At 36.6% G+C, this 26,783-nt stretch overlaps 2 protein-coding genes across 3 annotated transcripts in view; one reads left to right on the top strand and one right to left on the bottom strand.

Moving 5' to 3' along the window:
- The first annotated feature begins 529 nt into the window (after positions 1-529).
- LOC106162934 (uncharacterized) lies at positions 530-14,182 on the top strand. Of its 2 annotated transcripts, none has more exons than XM_013540375.2 (11): positions 530-843; positions 7,730-7,889; positions 8,150-8,200; positions 8,530-9,147; positions 9,394-9,663; positions 9,864-9,946; positions 10,172-10,339; positions 10,579-10,798; positions 11,429-11,584; positions 11,866-11,975; positions 12,362-14,182. In XM_013540375.2, exons 2-11 carry the CDS (start codon positions 7,808-7,810, stop codon positions 12,506-12,508), a joined length of 1,905 nt encoding a protein of 634 aa, XP_013395829.2. In that variant the 5' UTR covers positions 530-843; positions 7,730-7,807; the 3' UTR covers positions 12,509-14,182. The 2 variants fall into 2 exon arrangements, with proteins under 2 accessions (XP_013395829.2, XP_013395828.2); XM_013540374.2 differs by having other exon boundaries at positions 531-843; positions 7,702-7,889.
- An 840-nt stretch (positions 14,183-15,022) lies between these two features.
- LOC106169470 (scavenger receptor cysteine-rich domain-containing protein DMBT1-like) overlaps positions 15,023-26,783 on the bottom strand; it is a 66,251-nt gene continuing 54,490 nt past the window's right edge. The window contains exons 43-54 of the mRNA XM_087014092.1: positions 25,639-25,850; positions 24,050-24,088; positions 22,504-22,638; positions 21,243-21,287; positions 20,823-20,867; positions 19,004-19,564; positions 17,661-17,681; positions 17,093-17,289; positions 16,680-16,826; positions 16,150-16,397; positions 15,577-15,857; positions 15,023-15,216 (exon numbers count right to left, since the gene is read on the bottom strand). Coding sequence (XP_086870218.1) covers positions 15,023-15,216; positions 15,577-15,857; positions 16,150-16,397; positions 16,680-16,826; positions 17,093-17,289; positions 17,661-17,681; positions 19,004-19,564; positions 20,823-20,867; positions 21,243-21,287; positions 22,504-22,638; positions 24,050-24,088; positions 25,639-25,850 — 2,125 coding nt within the window. The remainder of the gene's footprint in view (positions 15,217-15,576; positions 15,858-16,149; positions 16,398-16,679; positions 16,827-17,092; positions 17,290-17,660; positions 17,682-19,003; positions 19,565-20,822; positions 20,868-21,242; positions 21,288-22,503; positions 22,639-24,049; positions 24,089-25,638; positions 25,851-26,783) is intronic.

Raw genomic sequence — 26,783 nt, 5'->3', positions numbered from 1 at the left:
CGTATTTTTACCTAGGTATACCTTCGAAACTGAAATATTCCATATTAAATGTCAAGTCTGTACATTAACCCCAAAAAACAAACAAAAATAGCCGGCATAATAGGGGCCTACTCTACACCCATAGCCTCATTCCTAGTTACTCCTACTTAGTAAATATCAGTGGCGGATTTAGTGGTGGTGGTGGTGGTGGGGGTGGGGGTTGGGAGGGGGTTGCAGGGGGCTCCCACCTTCGTTTTCTTAAAAAAAAATCACTCCAATGGTCCCCTCTTGAAATAAAATTTTGACTAGCTGAATCATTGTTCTAATCAGTGCCAAATGGCACTGTTCGCCCTCTGGAATACAAAAACCTCACGTCACTGGGGACAGACCCCCCCCCCCTTTCAAATAGTCCTGGATCTGCCCCTGAATATTTTGCTTGAATACATTGAGCTATCAACTCACGATTAAAGAAAGGAAGAACACATTCACGAAAAATGCTGTTGCTACAGTTGAGACAGGTCATCACATTTTTGTTATCCAATCACAACTCAGTTAAAAATAGCGGCATTTCGAGCAGTGTGGAATTTCCCAACAGTAGGCCTACGTAGCACCTTGGGATTTTCAACCTTATTTTAATCACAGCAATCAAATACATAGACACGTGAATCGAGGCAGGTTGTTGTTATTTACGATTCATAGTTGGTTGGGTTTATATCGTGCACGGTCAAGAGTTAGAGGAGACGGAGTAAGACTGTCTAGCTATTTGACCTTTGTCGTCACAAGTGTGGTGGAGATATACGTGGGTCCCACGGCCACATGTGAAATAAGATTTAGGACAAGAGGAAGGGAATCGAACACCGACAGGTATATATTGTGTCCTTTTTTCACATCGAGCTATGGGGGTGGTAGGGGGTGAGGGTGCAGTTTTCTGTACCTCCCCAGTTTAAGAGAGAGAGAGAGAGAGAGAGATCTAGGTGACATTGGGACGTGGTAGTATAGGATAGCCTGCTTTTTTATTCGGTATAAGATACTGTAAAGTAATATTGATTTTGGCAGATATGTTGTTTGGCTGACCTCAGAGAAGGAGATATCATATCTGCCATCCTGTTAGATGACATGGGCCCCGTATCTCGAAGCATCACGTATTGCGAATCGCTATATCAAATAGAGGCTACAATGTATTATATGGGACGAGTATGGGCGAGTAATGGAATCGAGACGCTTGCGCACGTGCGCAACATAGCGAAGCTTTCGAGATACGGGGCCATGGTTTCTGATTATACATCTTCCCAGCAGGCAAACGACATTGATTCTACGTTGATTCAACGTTGATCCACCAAAATTAACGTTGATTCAACGGTGAATCAATGCCGTTTGTCTGCTGGGTGTATATATATATATATATATATATATATATATATATATATATATATATATATATATATATATAATTAACTGCTGGCCTTATAAATATTGATACACTTTATCCACAAATGGTAATTAAAGAAATCGTTTGGAGGAAATATCAATACAGTTGGGTAATTAATCGAGTAGAAAGATGTGTGCGTGCGTGTGCGTATGGAGGTGGTGTAAGTTATTATATTTCACTGTCAACCCGAGCTGTATTTATTACACTATGTATGTATGAAGGCCAACCAAGGCGGGTCAGCCTTGGTTTGAATGTCATAAACCCACGTCACGCTTGAGAGGGGTTGATAATATCAATATCAATGATATACAAAGACGGGGATGAGGATACACTGTAAAATGTATTAAAACATAGGGGTATTATAAGCTACCAAACCTGTATACAGGTGTTTTATATAAACACATTTTAGATGAGCGAACTGTAGATAAAATTTTTAAAAAATCCCGAATGCATCCACCAAATGTAACGTTGTCGAAATATAGACCATTATGTTTATATTGGGGTTGACGCGCGCTAGTGTGTGTGTGTGTGTGTGTGCGTGTGAGTGTGTGTGCGTTGACACAGGCAAATAATAGCGGTACGTGTAGTAGTGTCCAGGCACCGTGACAGGTAATGACCTACCCAAGGTGAACGTGAGATGTGTTAATACCTGTATGCTGTAAAAGATAACGGATCACTCTAGTTATTTTTGGTGGGTCATGTGACAGAAGGTTTGACGTTCAACATTCAGTATGAGTACCAGAAGATAAAGGGTCCACATCAAAGGAATTCAGTGTTTTTAGAAAGTGAATTTTTGCACATCTTAGGATTTATTCTGTTTATTTACAAGCCATTAGCTGTGATGATTTATTTGGTTTTCTTATAATAATATATACTATTATGTATAGTATTATTCATTGTGGTCTCGTGTTAAATGTTAAAACTAAAGTGTTAAGTGTGTGTCCATGATAAGACAAGTCGGAGAGTGGCAAGATGTGGGGTCAACAGATTTCAACCAAATTCATAATATAGTTGCACACATAGGAGATATTCACATTGAAGGCAACAATCCCAAAAGAAATAATTGGATATAATTACAATATAATATTAAATATTTTGGCCGTTTTTGGCTTGATTTTCAGCTTCGGTCAAGCCACTTCATAAGCAAATATGTCACAATTGATGAATTTAAAAAAAAATTGATAATTTACTTATTTAAACCAGCCATTTGCCATTGAGAACATGTTACTTAATTTCAGTTTAACCCACAAACTAACGAGCCACGCCTATTTTTATAACCCCACACCCCCAAACTTACTTTTCTACCAAGCAATGTTCAAGCATTCATATCTCTCTTTTTGCAGGGTTGACAGCCATAAAATTGTATAGGGATCCTGAGCATGTGTAGGTCTCATCATACAAAATTTAAAAAATGTGTTAAACACAACAGAAGATATTGAAAATGTGCCTCAAACTTTAGCAATTTTACCAGAAAAGCAAACGACCGAAATCAAGATATCAGAACATTTTGAGATAATACCTTCCAATAATCAAATTTAATCAAAGACTCACAGCCAGGAATTCAAACAATGCTTTGATAAGGACAAATCTATCCAATTTTTATAAATACAAGATGGCTTCCATCAATTCTGTCCCAAAATACAGTTACCGTAATTCCTCAAAATAATCAAGAGGCCCATTTTTGCAGGTTTTTTTTTTTTATTTTGAGATCTGTAATACAGGATTGCTCGGATAATATTATTTTCAAACAGAGCCATACAACTTCTGAATAAATTAAAATGATTAGTGACAAGTTATTCAACCCCCCACCCCCACCCCACATTTAATGAGTTATTACTGTGCATATCCAATGTCATCATGCGCATGTATCTTATTTTCAGGGAGCAAGAGAGAAAAATTTTAAAACAAGGCAGCAAAGCTGTCAAATGTACAGACAAAAAGCTGAAAATAACAATGCACAAAATAGGCTACTGTCAATTCTGATGAAAAAGTACATTATGCTTAACTGCAAATTGAATATCAAATTTTATTTATACTCAACAGGTATTACCAATGAAAGTAAAATGTGTAACAAGTGTAACAAGCATAAGGCTTCAGGCCCATGAGAGTTCACACTTTGAAAGTGCCAGAAAGAGAAAAATGAAAATTTTACACAAAATTGCATAAGTTCAATAATAAATAATAACCTAATTGAGCTGGCTTTCTAATTTGAACTGCATGCCAATCCTAAAAATCATACTTGTAAGTTAAAAATAATAATAATAAGTAACACAGTTTTCTTTTCAAAATGTTTGTAGTAGCAGTGCATTTTTTTTTTCAATTTTGATGTATCATTACAAAATAAATTACAGAATAATTATCACCAATTTTTTATTATTGACTATAAATAGCATGGACATGTAGAAAATTTGGTTACCATATGGCTTTATGTCCATGGGAGCTCTGAGTCCCACAATGAATATGCCAACACGATAAAAATGAATATTTCACTAAAATGTATAACTTCCAGAAAAAGAAGCCAATTAGACTGCTATTTCAACTCAGGCTGCATTTTAGTCCTGTGTTTCTTTTTTGAAAGTTTGACAATCATAAGTAACATGGTTTTCCCATAACTGTCATTATGGCAGCAGCTCCCAAAATTGTGTTTTCTTCTATTTTGATGCAATATTACATAATGCTTAACAACAAAATGACCATCAATTTTTGATAATAAAATATACATACGTATCATGGATTTTCAGAAAATGTGACTCGCATGGATCTTCAACCCTGTGGTGGTTCTAAGTCACACCTTGAAAATGCCAATGTGTGAAAAAGTCGATTTTGGCCCCATGTTTCTTTCCTGTAAGTTTGAGAACAGTAAGTGACATGGTTTTCCTTAAATGGTCATCATGGGAGTAGTGCCCAAAATAGGGGTTTCTTCAAATTGTGATGCAATATTGCATAATGTTTAACATCATAATGACCATCAATTTTTAATTATAAAATATTAGTATCATGGACAATCAGAAAACATGACTAGCAAATGGAACTTCAAAGTCACACCTTGAAAATGCCAGAATGAGAAAAATGAAAATTTCTCACAAAATTGCATAAATTCAATAATAAATGATAACCCAAATGAGCTGGCTTTTTAATTTGAACTGCATGCCAATCCTAAAACATACTTGTAAGTTAAAAATACTAATTAATAACACAGTTTTCTTTTTATAATGTTTGTAGTAGCAGTAAAAACAGATTTTTGTCAATTTTGATGTAACATTGCATAATAAAATACAGAATAATGATCACCAATTTTTAATTATTGACTATAAGTAGCATAGACATATAGAACATTTGATAACCATGCGGTTTCATGTCCAAGGGAGCTCTGAGTCCCACAATGAATATGCCATTACCATAGTAATGAATATTTCACTAAAATGTAAAACTTCCAGAAAAAGAAACCAATTAGACTGTTTTTCCAACTCAGGCTGCATTTTAGTCCTGTGTTTCTTTTTTGAAAGTTTGACAATCATAAGTAACATGGTTTTCCCATAATGGTCCTCATGGCAGCAGCTCCCAAAATTGTGTTTTCTTCTATTTTGATGCAATATTACATAATGCTTAACAGCATAATGACCATCAATTTTTGATAATAAAATATACGTATCATGGATTTTCAGAAAATGTGACTCGCATGGGTCTTCAACCCTGTGGTGGTTCTAAGTCACACCTTGAAAATGCCAATGTGTGAAAAAGTCGATTTTGGCCCCATGTTTCTTTCCTGTAAGTTTGAGAACAGTAAGTGACATGGTTTTCCTTAAATGGACAATATGGAAGCAGTGCCCAAAATAGGGGTTTCTTCAAATTTTGATGCAACATTACATAATGTTTAACAGCATAATGACCATCAATTTTTAATAATAAAATATTAGTATCATGGACAAACAGAAAGCATGACTAACAAATGTTTTTAGGCCCATGGAACTTCAAAGTGACACCTTAAAAATGCCAAAATGTAAGCACCGTTGAAATGGGTTTATTTCTATTTTTAACACTTTTTTAACATAAAACAAAATTAACATTTTTTACGGCACTTTTTATAGATCAACTAAGAAAATTAATGAGATGTGAAAAATATCAATAAAACAGTGTTAAATGTCTAATTTCTTCCATTCTGAGATTCTGAACATACTGAATGATTGAAGCTGACAAAATGCAATGATATGAGTTTATTTCCATTTTTGACACTTTATTACACAATACACGCTAACAAATTCACCATCATTTTTACATAATCAACTAACAATGTTGTAAAGATGCAGGAAATGTCACACAAACACTTTCATGTATCTTATTAGTCAAATAATAAGACTGTTAACATGCCTAAGAATTGATTTTGAGGAAATGTGAAAAAACAGCATAACTTCTAAAATAATGACCCGATCATGCCGATTTTCGAACTTGACCTGCGTTTTAGTAAGATTGATTACTCCTGTGCGTTTCATGCAACAGGCCTATCGGTTTTCCTTGAAATGTGTTTACAGTGTTGTATATATGCTGAAAAGTGAAAAAACAGCATAACTTCTACAATAATGGCCGGATCATGCTGATTTTCGAACTTGACCTGCGTTTTATGAATATTCATCAGCTCTGTAAATATAAAACCAAAAAGTAAAACTGTCTTCCACTTATCTTTTTAATAACTAAAAAATGATATATTTTGGCAAAATTGCGGATAAAAGACCTTCCCCCATATCTCTAAAACTAATGATCCAAAATAAGAAAGACAGTGGCTCACAATATCTTTCATGTTGGTGGTTTACCACACCAAAAATTATTAAAATCTGCTGACCCCCACCTTGCCGCCTTCTGACCGATCTGTCTGGCTTTCTCATGGACGCGCTCTTAAATGTTTTTTTTTTTTTTTTTTACGTATTTTTGTTTTATTAATATATTATCTTTTGCAGACGTGTTTTGAGTGTAAGCCTTGTGTTACAGCGGTGTGTGTGTGCGTACTGTGCGTGTCTGTGTGTGTGTGTGCGTGCGTGAGCGTGTAGACATGTATGTGTTTGCATGTGCGTGTGTGTGTGTGTGTCTGTATTTTTTGCATGGATACCTTACCAATTGGGCCATACTAAGACATCATAACATTGGCTATCATATTTATGCTGATGACACACAGATTTTTACTTGTTGCAATCTAGAAAATCCAAATGAATCTATTGATATATTGTCTGAATGAATTGATGATCTTCGCGGGTGGCTGATTAGTAATAAGTTGAAAATTGTCGATGGAAAGTCTGAACTTTTGGTAATAAGTCAGCCACATAATGGTATGATAGCACAACAAATTCAGCTCAAAATTGGATCAAGCATTATTAAGCCAACACCTCATGCAAAAAATTTTGGTGTATTTTTAGATGGGTCACTTTGTATGAACAAACATATTGCCAGTGTATGCAGGTCAGCGGTTTTTAACATTAGGAACATAAGTGCAATTCGCAATCAGTTGTCTGACTCTGCTGCAGCCACAGTTATAAATTGTTTAGTTACATCTCGATTTGATTCCTGCAACTCCATTTTATACGGTTGTCCAAAGAAACAAATTGCTAGACTGCAGCGCATTCAAAATATTTCGGCCAGATTATTAACTCGGACATCCACAAGTATACACATCTCCCCAGTTTTAAAAAGTTTACACTGGCTACCTCTACAAGCCAGAATTTTATTCAAATTTTTAGTTTTTACTCACGATGCTTTTTATTTTACATCAATGAATTAGTCAGTCACTATGTTCCAATGCGTAATCTGCGGTCTGTAGACCAATTGCTACTCAACCCAGTAAAAATGCGATAAAAAACCTACGGTGATATATCTTTTAAAAGCTGCAGGTCCCAAGGAATGGAATCTATTACCGCTGGAAATCCGAGCAATTCAGTCTACCAAACATTTTAAAAAAGAACTCAAAACATACCTTTTTAGGAAATATTTTGATTAACTCTTAATTGGTTTTATAAATCTTGTATTAATTGCATTTAATTGTATGGGCTAATGGCTGTTTTACCTAGATTTTATTTATGATATTTTATGTAGTATTATTTATGATATTTTATGTAAAGTCTACTAGTTTTTTAGACTTAAAATAAATTTATTATTATTATTATTATTATTATTATTATTATTATTATTATTATTATTATGTGACAAGGAGTATCCTACTCGAATAAACACATTTGTTACTGTTTGTACACTATGTTCAACATTACCATATCCAGGGACAGAAAAAGTTCATGGTTATATTTTTCCAGCTAGCTAAATACGTCATCCATCCTACAGGACAGGACATAAAGCTGCTTACAGCATTCTTCTTAGATGCCAGGATTGTGCTAGAGGACCGTATGCTGTTACCCGGACATGGCGACCGGAGGGGCAAGACCGAAAACTAATTCCATTTGGGGGAATGCTCTTAGGTGGTTTACTGGAATACAAAATGAAGGTATACATGATAAGTGATTCATCTGTTCACCCTCTTATTGATTTCATCACCTACGTATTAATTTTTCTAGATAAATGAAGTACGTGATAGCTATTTTTGTCATTTGTTTTATCCAATTATAATAATAATTTCATTCGTCAGTCACCAATTTTTGTATTTTTTTATTCCATCACCTCAGGGAGTGCATTCAATTATCGTCTTTTTTTCGTATCCATCTTTTTAATTATTTTGCTACGTGGTGACTTTTTGTCCTTCTACAGTGACGGAAAGGCAGGATCGCAGATATGGGAGGGAACACAGAGCAAACGGCGGTACGAACGTTAAAGACTCGTTTAATAAAACACAACAAATGTTAAATGGACCTAAATGCTGATAATAAGTGTTGCCTTTCTTGTCTTTTTTTCCATCATCTATATTATTTTGTTTTATTTATTTATTTATTTATTTATTTATTTATTTATTTATTTATTTATTTATCATTATTATTATTATTATTTTATTTATTTATTTATTTATATTATTTTTTGTTTGTTTTGGTATGAAAAATAAACAACCACTAGTTTTATTAACGAAGGCAATTCGAATTAAGGAATAATGCCGAACCTTAGATATAGCTTTTTTGTTGTCTTTTTTTCGACAGATTACACTGCTCAGGATTTCCTCGGTGCCTCAACGTCTAGCTATGATCTTCTTGGAGGTTTACCAGATACGCTATCTAGTCAGTTAAACATTTCAAGACGCAAGAAATCCAGATACGAAAAATTCACCGAATCCCTGTCAAATCCATCCCAAAGTGCTTGCTTTACAATGGGCGTGAGTGCCGAGATTTTCTGCGCCGTCACGGAGCTGGTTCAGGGAACGTGGCAAAGCAAGAAAACAGGGCGTGGGCGAGACACGCGAAACCTTGAGCACACCTTTATTGTGGTAAAGAGAGTCGAGGCCATCAAAAACGAAGGTTTACTAGAGCGTTATAAACTTACCAAGCGGCAGCACCGCTTACGTCAAACACAGGGCCGCTTAAAACCTTATTATTACGTGGATCCCACAATGAAAAAGCCCATGACTGTCGAGACCGAATCCCCTGTATTAGATACACTAAATGAGGACATCAATGAACAGTACCTGTTTCACGGAACAAAGAGTGCAAATATACCATCTATTTGTGCTATGGGGCCAGATTTCAGGATTGCTCGCAAAGGAATGTTTGGTCGAGCAATTTATTTGTCAGAGAGCGCCACCAAAGCGGATCAGTACGCAGGTACGTCTAGGTGGGCATGGAGTACGCCTTCGTATAAATATGCGTACTACTGCTCGTGTTAGTTTTCTCATTGTCACGTCTTATTTCTGTTGTCGTGATAATTTCTTTTTAGGACATGGACAATGTGCACATGTACCTTTTTTTTCCTCTAGAAGTCTTTCAGAAAAACTAAAATTTAAATTATTCATATGTTTATATGCCATCGGATTACCACAATTAAATTTAATCGAATTATTCTTATTCCAGACGAGATGGACAGTAGACGAACGGAGGACCTCCAAATCCTGATTTGCCGCGTTCTTCTCGGCAATGCCTACTACTGCGAGGAACAACAGACATTAAGGAGACCGCCGTGCGTCTGTGGGGAGAAGATTTGCCGTGACCATCACGAGACCTTCGACTCCGTGATAGGTGATACCAGGAAGTTATTCCGGGAATTCCTCCTATTCACGGCGGACCAGTGTTACCCGGAATACATCGTGACCTATGACCGCATTGACCAATTCCAGGCTAGAGGTAAGATTAATCGAACAGCCAATCATGTTATCATCCAAAGAGTACTTGTTTCATCAAAAAATAATATAAATCGTACTGTTAACGTATCCATGAATTTTAGTGTGCACATCGTTCAAATGCCAAACGAGAGACCTGTAAAAGTAATGTCAAACAATAGAGCAATTCAAGGATACTAACTCGACTTTATATGTTGATTTTAGCCGTGCCTCAACTACCGTTGACGTCACTATGTCTGAGAGCTGCCGATCCTGCTCTGTTCATGGAGGAAGCTTACAAGGACGATGTGTGTATAAACCTCTCTCTCTCTCTTTCTGTCTCTCTCTGATTTTTCTCCATCCCTCCGTCTCTTTGCATTTAGTCTCTGTCCCTACATGTCGCTACGTACCTGTCCTATTGCTTTAAATGGTTCAGCATTTAACTGTTTTCCAGGTAAATGAGATTGTTGTTAAGGGTGCGGATAGGTAAATACCACTGTTAGAAAGACTCATATTTTTCCTTCTACTTTCAGGTCTACCAAAACTGTGGCCTGCCCCGTGGACGCGCTGTCATCGTCAACAACATCAATTTCCAGCACCATGAGAAGAGAGACGGGTCAGAAATGGACTGCAAGGCGCTGGTAGAGCTGATGGAACAGATGAGTTATACCGTTATTGTGCATAATGACCTGACCGCACAGGTGAGCAGGTGCGCACGTGTGTGTGTGTGTGTGTGCGTACGTTTTATTGTCAGTGTGTTTGTGTGTGTGTGCGTGTCTGTGTTTGTTCATGTGCATGTATGTGCGTGCGGGTTTATTTGTTCGTTTATTTGTATATATATATATGAATTGGTAAAACAGTTATATATCGTATTATTAAAACCTTTGCAGTCAGTGTATCATAATTTATAATCTGTACATTTTGAATGTTATAATTTTAGGGAATCTTTGATGTGATGGAAACTGAGAGCAAACAACCTAGCCACTGGACTAGTGATTCATTCATCGTGTTCATTCTGAGTCACGGTATGAGTAACGCAGTATATGGGACAGATGGCTACAGCTTGCCCTACAGTATGATGTATATGCACTTTACCACCGACAGCTGCCCCGCCCTGGCGGGAAAACCAAAAATGTTTTTTATTCAGGCTTGCCAAGGAAGTAAGTAAAAAAACATTAAAGGTACATACGAACCGAGCATCGGTGGAGCGTGGATTCCCAGTAACACATGTAAACCACTTCTACTAGATTCTTATATGACTCAAATAAATTCGACATGCCAAGGGATAAACTGAATTGATCACTCGATCAGCCATAAAAGACCTTTAGACTGCTCCTTTCTTTACATTTTTGGTTGTAAATTTAACCTATTTTCGTGACCTACTTTCCTGCCCCATTGACATACAGCTTAGAATGCCAGCAGAAAAATCCGTTTAAACATCATTTTCGGGTAAAAATAAACAATGCCTTTTGGTAATTCTCTTAGTTATACTACTTGAAACTATGTACTGGCATTTGGTTGGTTTTTGTGACAAAATTTTGACTTTGTATGCATCGTTAAATAGCTATGGTGTGTGCATTTTCAGAGTATAGTTATAATTATTTGTAAAACGTTTTTCTTGGAACGAAATTAGTTGTTGATTGACGTTAAGAATACAAGTTTGTTGTCAAGCAACATATACATTAAATTAGAAAAATAGTGCATAAAACAGACCGATTTGGTTAAAATATTACATTTCGGTGATAAATGGATGACTTTACATTTGAAACCAAAAACTGTATTTCATCCAGCAAAGAAAGACAGTAGAGTCGCGGGAGAATCCGTCCCTCTAACAATGAGACAAGATGGCGGCCAGTCTGATTCTGCGCGGGCGCGTTGCAATGAAAGCGAGTCCAAATTTGGTGCTAACATGTGTGACATCGCCGTTGCCACGGCAACCACTCCAGGTGGGCAAATACTAAGATATAGAAAACAAAACACACTGTACCAGCCGGGGATTTCATACACAAATAATATGTTACTTTATTCAACAATGTTTTACGTAATAAAAAAAATGAATTAAGGCGCTTATGTTGCTGTTTAATGCCTTGTTAGTTTCCCCCACATCTTGACAGATATTAATTTTTGTAGCATTTTTATTTTATTTTGAATCAATGCACAATATAATATATCCTTTGACTCCATTCAATTCAATCGTGTTCGTCAATTATACCTCCCTTCATTTCAGACTACGTGTCCTGGAGAAATAAGGAGAACGGGTCCTGGTTCATCAACGCCATTGTCAGAGTGTTCAGTGAGGAGGCGAGGAGTAAACACTTTCTGGAGCTTCTTACTTCGGTAGGTCAGGCAGAATGGTTGGACTTTCTGACTTGTATTATTGGGAATTCGTTGCACGTTTAAGGGCTTCATTCACTCTGTTATGGTTTCATTCCAATAGTAATTTCTTCAGTCATTTGATAAAGTGAGAGATACTGAATATTGGATAGTGGTTAGTAGTAACTGATTCTACTATTGAGTGTCGTTATACTTTGAAGACATTATTGAGTTTTACTGTTATTTCAAGAAATCATTATTGTACCATTGCAGTTCAGATTATTCTTTTCCACCTTTTGGTCCAATATTAGATTGATGTTATATTAAACTCATCACTGCATTGCTGCTATTGTTGTGGTAAAGTGTATCTGGTATTTTATATCACATTTCACCTCTTTGTGGTATTTCAGGTGAACAGCTGGGTTGCCAGTATGAAGACCCAAGGTCAAGGTCAGTACCAGCAGGTGTCCAGCATGGAAACCATGTCCTTCACCAAACGGTTTTACTTCTGGCCCCGCCTCTGTATAGTAAATGGTGAGCTCCAGGAGCTGGACTAGATGTGTGACGTCATGGGATGGCTTGCTTTATATATATTCCCGTTTGGTTTGTTTAATTTTGTGTTGAACTATTTTGTGCTGTTTAATTTACTTCATTTACGTAATTTATTTATTTACTATTTTTCTTTGAATTGTTGTCGTTCATATATTGCCACAACATTACTGATAAGGGACTGTAGGTATCGACAAATGTCTGATTAAAGATAAATATATAAATAAAGAGAGAGTAGTGTGCGCTAACAAAGTACTTGTCCAACATTATAGTAGGCGCTCGTGTTATTTACAACAAGCTAGGCGTCTTTCACGGGTGTTGCAGTGTATTTCTGGTCATGGTTTCCTGTTATTTTTTTAATTAACTTGAAAACCAAATTGACCATTTGTTTAACGTTGATTGAATACATGTGCAATGGGTATTTAATGACTTGTCATGCTGCGTGCCTTGCTGTCAAATACAGTAATATAACGGGATTCGATATTTATATGCTACAAGTAGTTTTTTGCCACAATATTTATGTTATTTGCTCAATATATGTACTTTTCAAGGGAAATTGCAGCAACGTGTTTTAGGGTCTAATTTGTTGTAGGGAGTGTTAGATGTGAAAGTTACTATTTACATGTTTATTCAGATTCCTTGCCTCGTTCATGTGCTGTGAGGATTATATTAAACTATGGATGTAGAGCTAAACACTGCTACTAAGAATGTGCGCCATTTTCTTAAAAATATTTACTTTTAAATAATAATCTGCTGCTGCAGAAACAGTGACAATGTTGGGGTATTTTTATTTTCTTGTTCCCAGTTCACTTGGAAAATGAATATACCATTTGAAAAAACGAAATGAATTTAAAAACTAGTGTTGCGATACTAATTAAGTGTTGTGAAATCATCGTTAATGCATATCAAGATTACGTACAACTCATGATCAGTAAAACAGCGAGAATATCAAATTAGACGCCAGGCGTGATGAAGTCAGATTTATGCGCATCAGCTGGATTGTGTCATTTGTTGCTTTTGAATATGATTCCAGTTTTAATACGAGGTCAACTACAGGTATATTGGTGCAAGTATTAAGTGTTATAATTGATAAAAAATGGCATTTAGAGTAAATATTGGTCGCTTCCCTCTTTGCAAAGAAGGATGATATATAAACAGGTGCCTAAAATAGCGATACCACGGATACACACACACACACACACACACACACTCGCACATGCACACACACACACTGACAGTCAATGAAAACGCATCATTTATTTATCAAATAATATTTTAAGTCCCTTTGGAAAATTAAGAAAATAACAGTTTTTGTGTGAAATAAGACCCATTATTCAGTAAAACAAGGTGACTCTCTTATGACCAAACAAGTGCATTTGTACTCGTTATACGGTTGGAATCGATTCTCGGTAAAGAGAAAAAATACAAGAAATTTTCTGATGCGTTTTCATTGACTGTCAGTATATATATATATATATATATATATATATATATATATATATATATATATATATATATATATATATATATAAACTTAGTTATAAGATGTTCATGTAATTATATTATTGGTTATCGATTTTTGTCAACGTTGATTTTAACATATATGCTTTGATTGCATATTTTTCTAGGCTTTACGATGGGGGTAATTCTGTAAAAATTGAATAAAATGCTTTATAAAAGGGCATTCTTTATTTATTTATTTATTTATTTATTTATTTATTTTATTTTATTTTTTGTGTCTGTGAAATATATTTATTTTTACTTTTTACCTAAAAAACTAATCTGTGTATAGAGATTAAACAGTGTTTTCTCTGTCGATTTAACTCTACAAGTTATACGATCAGTTCAGTGAAACTGCAAGTAAATATATTTTATATAAAATGCACATAAAGTAATGGACACTGAAGCAATCTGTGCAAAGTTTTATTAGACACTCTAAACATTAAGTAAAGCAGTATAGACTGTAGGTATACTCTATCATAATTGATTACTAGCCAGAATAATAATAATAATAATAATAATAATAATAATAATAATAATAAAGCAAAGGAAATAAAAAAATACTATCCGAAATTTTTGAAATCTAGATTGAAAAGTTTAACGCATTAGAATGAATGCTACAATAATTTGTGTTTTCCCGAGCAAGCAACTACAATCACACTCTTTTCTACTCTTGAAGCCATTGGCAAACATACATTTCAGTCTCTAATTCTTATTGTTACCCGATTGCAAATCACTCTGTGTACAGAAATTACAAACATAAAATGTTGATATTAGGACCTACTGTGATATCTGTTTTGAGCAATGTCACATACGTATACAAAATCATAATCCAATTGCAATTAAGTTTGGGTGTTCAAATCACTGTGTTTTCTTTCAATTAAAAAGCAGGTTTATGGTCCATCAAGCCATTAATTTCAAGTGTTTTTCATTTTATCGGTGGATATAAACCTTTTCAAAATGAAATATATATTTACGTTTACAAAGCCAGTGACAACGTAGCACAACTAATGCAATGAATTTCAAATTTCATCGGTTCTCACTGGAATGTAATCAGCATTGGATGATCTGCTCTTGCGCATTACGATCACTGCTGCTATGACAACAACGCATGCGCTGACAGCCATGACGCCGGCTCCAAGTGTAGTCGAGGCCGGTGCCTGGGCAACTTCTTCGCTGTCCTCCTGATTCTTCCTTTCGTCTTTCACGGCAAACTCTGGGAAAACAAAGACGGGGTATTTAAACACATTCGATACCCTAGTCATTGGTAGTTGCAGCATTCGGTTACGAGAGAAAAGGGATACAACATCTGCCTCTAATTGCTAGAGGAATACAAAATAAGACCAAAAAGGGGTCATATTATTATGATGAGGGCCGGGTGGAAAATGGCTTCATTAGTCTGCGGCAGAGAGGTGCGGATATGAATCAATTAATTCCAAAAACGCGTTTGGTACGTTTAGTTCAAACAATGAGAAAAATCTTCCCTTTAAATTCAATTTATATATATATATATATATATATATATATATATATATATATATATATATATATATATATATATATATATATGACTTGCCTGCTACAGGGTTCTCTTTCTGGACGAACACGGGTCCCTGCACCAGGCTGTACACCTCTACGTCACCAGGTACCGCTCTCTTCCCCCTGCCGCCATTTTGTGGACAGGCGTACCCTTCACTGGGCCGCAGACACCTACTGTCCCGGTCAGTGGCGTTACACACGATGACCTCACAGTGGATGTAGACTTCTGGATCGTTGAAGAACTCGAAGGCCTTGACAGCGAACTGCGCATGCGTGTCGTTAGAGGGATAGAAGCGTACCGTAGGGTCGTCTGGGCATCTGGAAGTATACAATCATGGGTTTATTTAATTTTGCTGAATGTAAACGTTTGACCGATAAATCGGGTAATCACGTTGTGTACCGGTAAATAAGTAGGGGTCTTTTTAAATGTTCTTTAGCTTGAATTCACCACCATAGTACTGTTGCAACACACTGTAAAACATGTACACGTGATTTTAGCAATTTATTTTATTTTTTTTTTTTTGTTCTTGCATTAAGCTTAGAAATTTACAGACAACGCTTTCAGTACATACAAACCCTGCAATTGTTACTGTGAGATCACCATACTCACTTGTTGCTAATGAGGGCGTATTGTGGATAACCCTTCGTAGCCTTCGGTGTCGCCACACAGTTCTGTAGGACCACCTTAAGATTAACGTCCAGTGTCAGTAAAGCCACATCCACATACATGTCCTGGTTAAGTCTGACCACGTGGGGATAACTGGTCACGGGGGAGGTGAAGTAATCGGAATGGTACAGGTCCATTCTCAGGGTGAAATTGCCATTAGCGACATACGCTCGGTTGCCATACACTGTACCCTGTATTAACAACAAAGATGAGCCATTTTATAAGTTTGTACAGGCGAATTCAAAAATCAATCAAATGCGCCATAATGTTGATCTGTTACTCTGCATCGATATGACTCGCTATTGTATTGCAAATTGTATAAGGGACTGACACAACTGACCTTGCTTTGATTTAGTAAGTCTGATAACACCACTGATACAAACAACACACGCGTACAAATACCGAGTAGAGCAAGTCATTTATTTATTCCCCGTGTGTTACACAAAGTGAAAACAAAACCAAAATTATCTCACCTCAGCGACGAATTCCTCTCCTACGTCACCATATCTCGGCAGCACACACTCCACCGTGTACCTGTAGTGCAGCTCGCGGTTGATGAGGGAGTTACTGTACGGACGGAGTACGAGGGCGTTTCTGTAGATGAACGTATCTCTGGTTTCCTTCACAAACGGAACATAATTGTGATTTAATATATGTTATTATCATTTTGCATTTAGGACATACTGCTAACGTCAGCGGAGGCTGATATTGAGACAATATTACTAACGAAGATTACGCGCGGATAATATACTGAAACATCCACAATTTTGTTAACCCCATGGTAATAGAATCGTGCGTTCTAGTATAAGTTAATTTAAATGAAAAGGATGGTGATTTATTAATTTTTTTCATATTGTTGTTACTAATTTCGACCAATATCAATTACCAGTCTGCGGGTTCCACACATTTGAGTGGCAAGGGGCACATGGAATATTACGTTGCCGCCAAGGTATTGGTCAGGAACACAGTTGATGTCATCCAAGGTCAAAGTCATTGGACCAAGACGAGACTGGATGTTATTTACGTCCACCGCCACAGTCATACCGTTTGTCGAGTCACAATTCACGGAAATGTTAAGGTTCACTGAAACAGCAGTACCACTGTTAAATGTGGGAAATTTAAGTTACATGTTGTATTACAACGTTTGTACTGTAACGACGATTCTAAATTTGGTTAAACCCAAGTCCATCTATACATAGATGACCACACTTGGTCATTTCAGTCTTTAAAATAGCTTGGTCGCTTGAGGGTTAAATGCTTTCATCTGTTCGGTAAATACTAGTAAATATTGAAAACGTCCATTGTTAGCTTTTTTTTTTTTCAATAATAATTGTATGTCTTGGACATTGACATTTAACACACATACTTTTTATGAGTAAGGTGGGGGAAATACACTTTATCAAGAAAGTATTCCTTGATTGATGTTCCATGTATCCATGTTCTTTTATTCTTACCTGGCGGTGCTGCAGTAGCCTCTAAAAAGAAAATAATTTAAATCAAATTTAGACATTATATAGTATCTGCAAGTTGAAGAACTCGTTGATAAAGAAAGAAGCAAGTAATAATACAATTCATTCCTACATGTCTATATGGAACTTTATGATAACCGCCCCTAAAACACCTGCTGTAAAACAATACTTCTCCAAACAGACCGACATGAACCGACTTCCGTAAGCGCGAGGTAGATCATATTACAGTTAAGTGCTACTTTACATCCCCCCTACAACGGGTTTGATATTTCACGCCGACGTAATTGGCAGTCAGAAAGATGAAGCTTAAATACCGACTTCCGTAAGCGCGAAATGACATCACACATTAACAAAGTATGTAAAACAGCATATTTTAGTCTCCAACGGATATCCAAGATCTTTCACCTTATTAACACCAAGCAAACTGAATTACTCATCCATGCATTTGTAACCTCTAGACTGGATTGTTTGGAATACCTAACTATCGAATGGAAAAGCTACAATCAATTCAGAACTCTGCTGCTCGTCTCCTCTGTAAAGCTCAGAAGTCCGACCACATCACACCAATTCAGCGAAACCTCCACTGGCTACCCGTGTCTCAACGAATAGTTTTTAAAATATTACTTTTGACTTTTTTAAAAGATTTTAAGGGGCGACTGTCCATTTTACTTAAACTCTACCATAGAACTTTTAACTCCTATCAGATCACTTCGATCTAGTGGACAATTTCAACTTAAGCGAAAAGACATCAAAAAGACTCTTAAAACATATGGACACAGAAGTTTAGAGATTTGTGCACCGATTATATGGTCTAATTTTATCACCAGATCTAATGTGTCTCTGGATGACTCATATTACTGTTTTAAGAAGAATTTAAAAACTTTTTTATTTGAAGAATACTTTATTTTATAGCATCTTTTTAGTTTTTAAAATATTTAAGTATTCTGTTTTTAGTCTATACTAGCTTTAATTTATCTGTGGAGTTTTTATTTTTTATGTAAACAGCGCTGAGACGCATGTGTAGGGTGGTTTTAAGAAGTGTTTTATTATTATTATTATTATTATTATTATTATTATTATTATTATAATTAGTATTTCACGCGCTATCGGTACAAGACTGGCTCTCTTTCCAGCAATGTATGTACGATATATTTAGGTGAAAGGTACGATAAAGTTTTGAGAGCTCCTGCAACGCGGGGGACGCACTAGTCTGCTGTCAATTCAGATATGAGTACCCATACTTTCCATTCGTTGAGAATATAGTATATAAACGTTAAATAGGGGTTAAAAGGTCAATTTTCGTGCTAATCTATAAAAAAGATACTCACGTGCACAAGCATCCGTGGCTAACTCTGTCTCTATATTTGACAGGGCACTGAAGTCTGTTACAGTAAACACGAATTTGCTATCCGGGTCGGTGGCCATGGCCTCCAGCTCGGCAGTATAAGCATTACTCCCAACTCCAATTGCGAACACAGACGCAATATTACGCAGCTTATTTGCTTCTCTGGCGGTTGCCGCCATGTTATTAGATCTACCGTCGGTCATGACGATTACGAGGTTCGGTACGTTTGGCCGATCGCCTTTGGCAGCCGTGAAACTGCTGGTGCGGGCGGTGGAGAGAGCTAGGGCTGTGTTAGTACCACCACTCTTCTGCCTGATCCTGTCCACGGCGGCTAGGATGGCGGCCTCGGTGCTGTGAGTGTTAAGGTTGAACTCCTGCACTGCGTAGTTAGAGTACTGCAGAACGCCAACCTTTACCGCGTTTGGTCCAACGTCAAATTTCCTCACCAAGGACTTGATGAAATGTAGTTGTTTGGCAAAGTCGGGTGCGTTGACGCTACCAGATCCGTCCAAGATAAAAATTATGTCTGCCTGGGCCTTGCAAACTGTAAATATAACAAAGTTTATTATTTTACACACACACAAAAAAAAAAAAAAAAAAAAAAAAAAAAAAAAAAAAAAAAAAAAATCATAATCATAATCATAATAATAAATAATAATAATAATAATAATAAAAATAAACTATGTGCTCTGTCAAATATGTCACTTTTTGTTCACAATTGCTTTCTTGGTTTCTACTAACAAGCTAGAAGAAAAAATAACAAACCCGGTGGACTACTCAAAAATCGAATCAAGAAATCACCATCATACAAATAACTCTGCCTAAAGGGATAATAGCTCTTCGTATGAGATATACCCTGTATATTTCAAAATAAAAAAAACATTGTGAACAACTCACAGAAATATGATATATTCTGTTTTACCACAAAAACGACAGTTAAAGCTTTTATTCTGAACTTGTCTTTAGAACACGTGACCTCCATTGATGGCTATACTCTGTTAAAATATCTTAAAAGATTTAAAAAAAAAACAACATTTTAGAAAAATAAACAGGAACTAACGAACTAACTTTGAATGTAAAATGGATTCATTAACCATTGATTAGTATGGGGAAATTGTTGTTTACTCCAGGAAATTCATTTTTTTGGCCACAACGAAGAGTTATTATCCCTTTAAGACGCGAGGATGATGCCCTGCATATTTATTGCAAAGAAAGAAAGATAGGGAGAGGGAGGGGTAGTGATGGTTATTTTTTTTTAATGGAGCAAATAAATCACGATTTTATACACAATATCAGCTAAAATTGACCGTAAATCACCGAAATAAAATTTGATAAATATCCACATGTATATCACCTAACTAGAGGTGAACTATATTATCATGATCAGTTTAAAGGGATAATAACTCTTCATATGAGATCTATATTTCACAATAAAAAACATTGTGAATAACTTATAGAAATATAATATATTCCATTTTACCACAAAAACGGCAGATATAGCTATTATTCTGATATCTGAGCTTGTCTTTAGACCACGTGACCTCCACTGATGAATATACTCTAAAAAAACAAACTTTTTAGAAAAAAAAAACAAAAAAACAGGGACTAACTTTGAATGTAAAAATGGATTCACTTAACCATTGGTAAGTATAAGAAAATTGTTGTTTACTCCAGAAATTCACTTTTTTGGCCGAAACGAAGAGTTATTATCACTTTAACTATATGTACTTCACTAAATATAGTGTCTATATCATTGATATAATACGCCCAATAATTAAAGTATATAATAAACCTGTACATACTTGGTGTTACTGATTCGTTTGTGGGGCTTTCGGTAGTTGGCAACCCTGGAGTTGAAAAAAAATGATACATATTATTTGACACACATTGGATTGCATCAGCATAAAAGTATATTTTCGTGTATGATATTTTTCAGTGCTTTAATATAGACACCGATGTTAGATAACACGGCAAAAACTTACCAGATGCACTTCCTCGTATGAATTACAGATATGATGTGATATGCTATGGGTTTGAAACGTTACATACCATAATATTCACATCTCTTCCCGAGCCTATATGGGGGACATGTGCAGTTGTAGTCCACATAATCATAGGGCCAGTAATAATACTCACCATAATATTCACATCTCTTCCTGTATCTATATTATTGATTTGATACGCCCAATAACTAAGGTATATAAAAAAAAACCTGTACATACTTTGTGTTACCGATTCTGTTGTGGGACCTTCGGTAGTTTGCCACCCTGGAGTTGAAAACAATGATACATATTATTTGACACACATTGGGTTGCATCAGCATAAAGGTATGTTTTCGGGTATGTTGTTTTTCAGGGACGGTTTTGTCAAAGGTTTCCTGGCACTATTTACCTTTACATGCGTCACACTGTCGACACTGATGTTAGATAAGACGGCGACAACTTACACGAGGCACTTTCTCATACGAATTATGCGTAAAGCATAAGTAAATATGATGTGATATGATATAAATTGTGAAGCGTTACATACCGTAATATTCACATCTCTTCCCGTATCTCGCCCAGGGGCATGTGCAGTTGTAGTCCACATAGTTATAAGGCCAGTAATAATACTCACCATAATATTCACATCCCGTATCTATCCCAGGGACATGTACAGTTGTAGTCCACATAGTTATAAGGCCAGTAATAATAATCACCATAATATTCACACCTCTTTCCGTATCTATCCCAGGGACATGTACAATTGTAGTCCACTTAGTTATAAGGCCAGTAATAATACTCACCATAATATTCACATCTCTTTCCGTATCTATCCCAGGGACATGTACAGTTGTAGTCCACATAATCATAGGGTCAGTAATAATACTCACCATAATATTCACACCTCTTTCCGTATCTATCCCCGGGACAGGTACAGTTGTAGTCCACATAGTCATAAGACCAGTAATAATACTCACCATAATATTCACATCTCTTCCCGAACCTATCCGAGGGACATGTGCAGTTGTAGTCCACTTAGTTATAAGGCCAGTAATAATACTCACCATAATATTCACATCTCTTCCCGTATCTATCCCAGGGACATGTACAGTTGCAGTCCACATAGTTATAAGTCCAGTAATAATACTCACCATAATATTCACATCTCTTCCCGTATCTATCCCAGGGACATGTTCAGTTGTAGTCCACTCAGTCATAGGGCCAGTAATAATACTCACCATGATATTCACACCTCTTTCCGTATCTATCCCAGGGACATGTACAGTTGTAGTCCACATAGTCATAGGACCAGTAATAGTACTCACCATAATATTCACATCTCTTTCTGTATCTATCCCAGGGACATGTACAGTTGTAGTCCACATAGTTATAAGGCCAGTAATAATACTCACCATAATATTCACATCTCTTCCCGTATCTCGCCCAGGGACATGTACAGTTGTAGTCCACATATAGTCATAGGGCCAGTAATAATACTCACCATAATATTCACATCTCTTCCCGTATCTATCCCAGGGACATGTACAGTTGTAGTCCACATAGTCATAAGGCCAGTAATAAGATCTTTGTGGGACACACGTGCCTCCGTAATAACATGGGTAGGAAGAGCAAGGGTCTTGAAAAAAAATGCAAGGGAAAACAATGCAGTTTAATAAATGCTATCACTGGGTAATTTTTGATAGTTGATCCTCACATTGCATTTTGACGGAGGTAGTATACATGTACACTCGATTCTTGACAATTCAATAATAAATAAATAAATAAATCCACAATAGTCAGTTCAAATGATAAATTACCCTTACAGCATCATCTTTGTATCGTGCACTATGGTCTTTTAAGAGAAGTTGTGTTGATCTATTTTTAATACATCAAATAATTATATTTATTATGCTATCTATACTTGAAACTCAGTATACGTATCGTAATTTGCGGTAGTCATCGGTGTTTCGGATGTTGCGTTTAAATCTTAAGAAAAAAAAATATATTTATTGTGATGTGTTGCATGTATCAAAATAGAATACGCATCATTGTTCATTGACACATGGGACTTGAACCTCACCGTGTTCAAGTCATACAAATATTCATGATGCATCCATGATAATGACCATACTAGGTTATAAACCCCCTTTTTCATTCTACCCTCCCAATAAACGTATGCCACTGATAGATTGGCATGTACCTGTGTTTTTACGTCTAACTAAAGTTAACACCAGCCTCCTCGGGTTACTTTGGATCATCAGAAATGAAATAAAAGGGGGACTGTGCAAAGTCATACGGGCCTAAAGGGTCTAAAGAATATGCGAGAGGCGGTAACCCTGAAACTCATGCGCCGACTGGTCGTCTTGGAAAGCAAAAAAAAAAAAAAAAAAAAAAAAAAAAAAAAAGACGGGGAAGGGGGGGAGGTACTCCAAACACGACGAATTCGTACTGTTACGCAACATATTGTTATTATGCAGAATTAGAAAAATAACCAGAATATCATTTGCAGATAAATTATGTCGGCTTTTTTTTTCACTCGCTAGACAGCCATTACCCTGGTAACGGTTGACAACTGGAGTTATACGAGAATCACTGTAAAATCAAGCGAGATTTTAAAGTGATTCTCGAATAACCCCAACTGCAAATCGTTGTTAATTTTTATTAAACCGTTTTAAGACAATCCATGCCATAACCAGAGTCTTAACTATATGCACTTGGCTAAATATGGCGTCTATATATTTGATTTGATACGCTCAATAATTAAGGTATTAGACCCGGACATGTGCAATTGTAGTCCACATAGTCATAGGGCCAGTAATAACATCTTTTTGGGACACACGTGCCTCCGTAATAACATGGGTAGGAAGAGCAAGGATCTGTTAAAATACACACATATGTAGACAAATAAATAAATAAATAAATAAATAAATAGTATTTTATGGGATAGATGCACTTCCCTAAAATGAAAAGGGTAGTTTTCCATATTATACATACAGTACACACACAAAAACCTTTGATATCTACAAATAAACGTAGAGCACACATACCATAGCTTGAAGAAGTAGTTTCGGATGCCTCAGTGGTACCTTTAAAAGAAGATAGAATGATAAAACACAACATTAAGAATGATGTGCAAAAAAAGTTCAATATATATTTATTAAATCATGTAAGGGTAATTATACGTCTTCCCTGTACAGATGTCTTAGAATCTAACAAAAACGCCGAAACCCTCTAATGGACCCTGAGGTGGATGCTTTTGGAACATTTGAAAAAGTATATCATGCAGTACAACGGACAAATGCCATCGTCTGGAATAGAAATACATACAACTACCTCCCCTGTCATATACGAATTCTTAAATAACAGTTACAGTATTTATCCTTATAAAACACTTTTCTCCATCATCATAAGGATATATATGAGTTAATTGATGGTAGTTTTAGGTTCTTGTAAGAAGGTCATGCTAAAAGCGATTTCCATCTTTACGTGTATATTATTATTGTATAATTCTCATAAACCAACAAACGTGTTTGAAAAATAGGACATGGATGTATCTTTTGGGTGTCTGCAGTCGTTGGTCACCATGCCGCACATTTGAAAGCAGTATGCCTGAGTGAATTACAAAAAAAAAAAAAAAAAAAAAAAAAAAAAAATCAGCTTCCAAACAATAATCCTGGCCGGTTGGACTCGTGAACCTTGGCAACCCAGCTAGGTTAAGGGAAACACTGATTCCAAACTCCCGCTGACTTCACGGCGATACCCCTAGAGGACAAACCAAGAACTTGGGTCCCGCAGGTAGCTCAAACATGGATACAGCTTGCACAGGGGGGTGGGGGGGGGGGGACGCGCTCCCTTCATTATCAAGACGTACCTAACCGTCAGAGCCGGATATTGGTTTGTAACCTTCAGGGGCAATAAGGGCTTGGCCTTTGTGGCATGCCTTTTGATAGATTTTGCTTCCAAGCATTTTTGCCCAAAGTCGGTCCACCACACTTGGAATTTTTTTATTTTTTGACAAGTATTCATACGTCATCATAGTTTGTGTTCAAGACTACATACTTGCATCTACTAGTACCTCCTGTGACTTCATTAGTTACGTCCCCACAGTTTATAGTCATCTCTGGGTTGAACCTACTGTGATGGTGCTGGAACCTTCTATATTAGCTATTTTCTGTCCACTAAGCCTTTCCGGTTACGTGAAGAGGGAATCATAGCGCAAAGTACTACACATGTTTTTGGTCTATGGAGAGGTCACTCCAGCCTTGTTTGCTCGCTGTTATGGGAGGACAGTACTATGAACAGAAATGCTTGAAAGCAATCTCTGTCAAAAGGTATCACTGCTTGTGAATGCTAAATGGCATTAAAGGCTGAGGAAAAGATATTTAACCATTCCCAAGCACAGAATAGAAGAACAGAGTTTTGCTTTAAGTGTCTGCACTGTGGCAGAGACTGCCGCTTCCGTATTGGGATTTTCAGCCATACTTGGTGCTGTTATATCAGGACAACTGATCCAATGCAAAACGCAAATCAATGGTCTTTCAAGACGAAGGTGCCAGCGAGCCAACATTAATTGTAGTCAAAGCTATTCAAAGCGTTTATAACCCACATCCCACGTGGATAGATAAAGTGCACTAACCGTACTGGGAAGATCCCGGACAGCCTCTTGTGTAGGAGTACCCACAAGACACCCCGGCATCTTCACGGTGTCCACAGTTGTGACTACCCCAACCATTGTGACCACATGCTGATATCGAATGTTCTCCTCCACTGCAACGGACATCATCCAGCCAAATCTGCCCATTGCCCTGGCCATAGCAGGCCGACTGGTATGCCTTTGCATAACGATCGCTAAAATGTAATTAAACAAGACACGTACAATGTATGTGCATAACGTCATGTAGTTCACACTGACAGTGGGATTTTATGATTTTCTTTATTCTTCGGGTTGCAGGTTTAAGATGCATAATTAATGAGGGAACCTGTCTGCGTCTGCAATTAGAATGTAGCTCTAATTCGAATATATATATTTTTTTTATCTAAAGTGTAGTTCATTGCATGTCCTACTTAAGTCAAAAGTTACATGCATCGACTTACCCTCGACAATATAGGTGCATTTATGTATATATTTTCTCGTTTTACAAAAGCCTGTAGTGTAGTAATACATATCAAATATAACAGAAAGGTCAATGTACATAATAATGTTTATAGGCAAACATATTTATTATTGTCCGTACCCAAACCCAAGCATGCGACATATGACCCTAGCGTCATTATCGTCAAAGCTGTCGTCACACACAGTGCCCCAGCGGCCATTGTAGTAAACCTCCACACGTCCCTCTCTGTTGCTGTAGCCTCCAACTAAACGAACTGGGACGGCTGCAATAAGAATAATTTTTATTAAACCATTTTAAGACAATCTTTGCCATGACCAGAGTCATGAGTATATGCACTTTGTTAAATATGGAGTCTATATTATTGATTTGATACGCCCGATAACTAAGGTATATAAAAAAAAACCCTGTACATACTTGGTGTTACCGATTCTGTTGTTGGACCTTTGGTAGTTTGCCACCCTGGAGTTGAAAACAATGATACATATTATTTGACACACATTGGGTTGCATCAGCATAAAGGTATGTTTTCGGGTATGTTGTTTTTCAGGGACGGTTTTGTCAAAGGTTTCCTGGCACTATTTACCTTTACATGCGTCAATGTCGACACTGATGTTAGATAAGACGGCGACAACTTACACGAGGCACTTTCTCATATGAATTATGCATA

This window comes from Lingula anatina, chromosome 5, assembly GCF_051362555.1.
Source record: "Lingula anatina isolate TDL-2025a chromosome 5, LinAna3.0, whole genome shotgun sequence".
Classification (NCBI taxonomy): Eukaryota; Metazoa; Brachiopoda; class Lingulata; order Lingulida; family Lingulidae; genus Lingula; species Lingula anatina.
This window is presented reverse-complemented; position numbering and strand designations above follow the sequence as displayed.

Coding starts and splice junctions, on each gene's coding strand:
- LOC106162934 (XM_013540375.2), top strand. CDS start 7,808: ATGGCGACCGGAGGGGCAAGACCGAAAACTAATTCCATTTGGGGGAAT. Junction 8,201..8,529: donor GGAACACAGAGCAAACGGCG/GTACGAACGTTA, acceptor TTTTTTCGACAG/ATTACACTGCTCAGGATTTC. Junction 11,976..12,361: donor TTCTGGAGCTTCTTACTTCG/GTAGGTCAGGCA, acceptor GTGGTATTTCAG/GTGAACAGCTGGGTTGCCAG.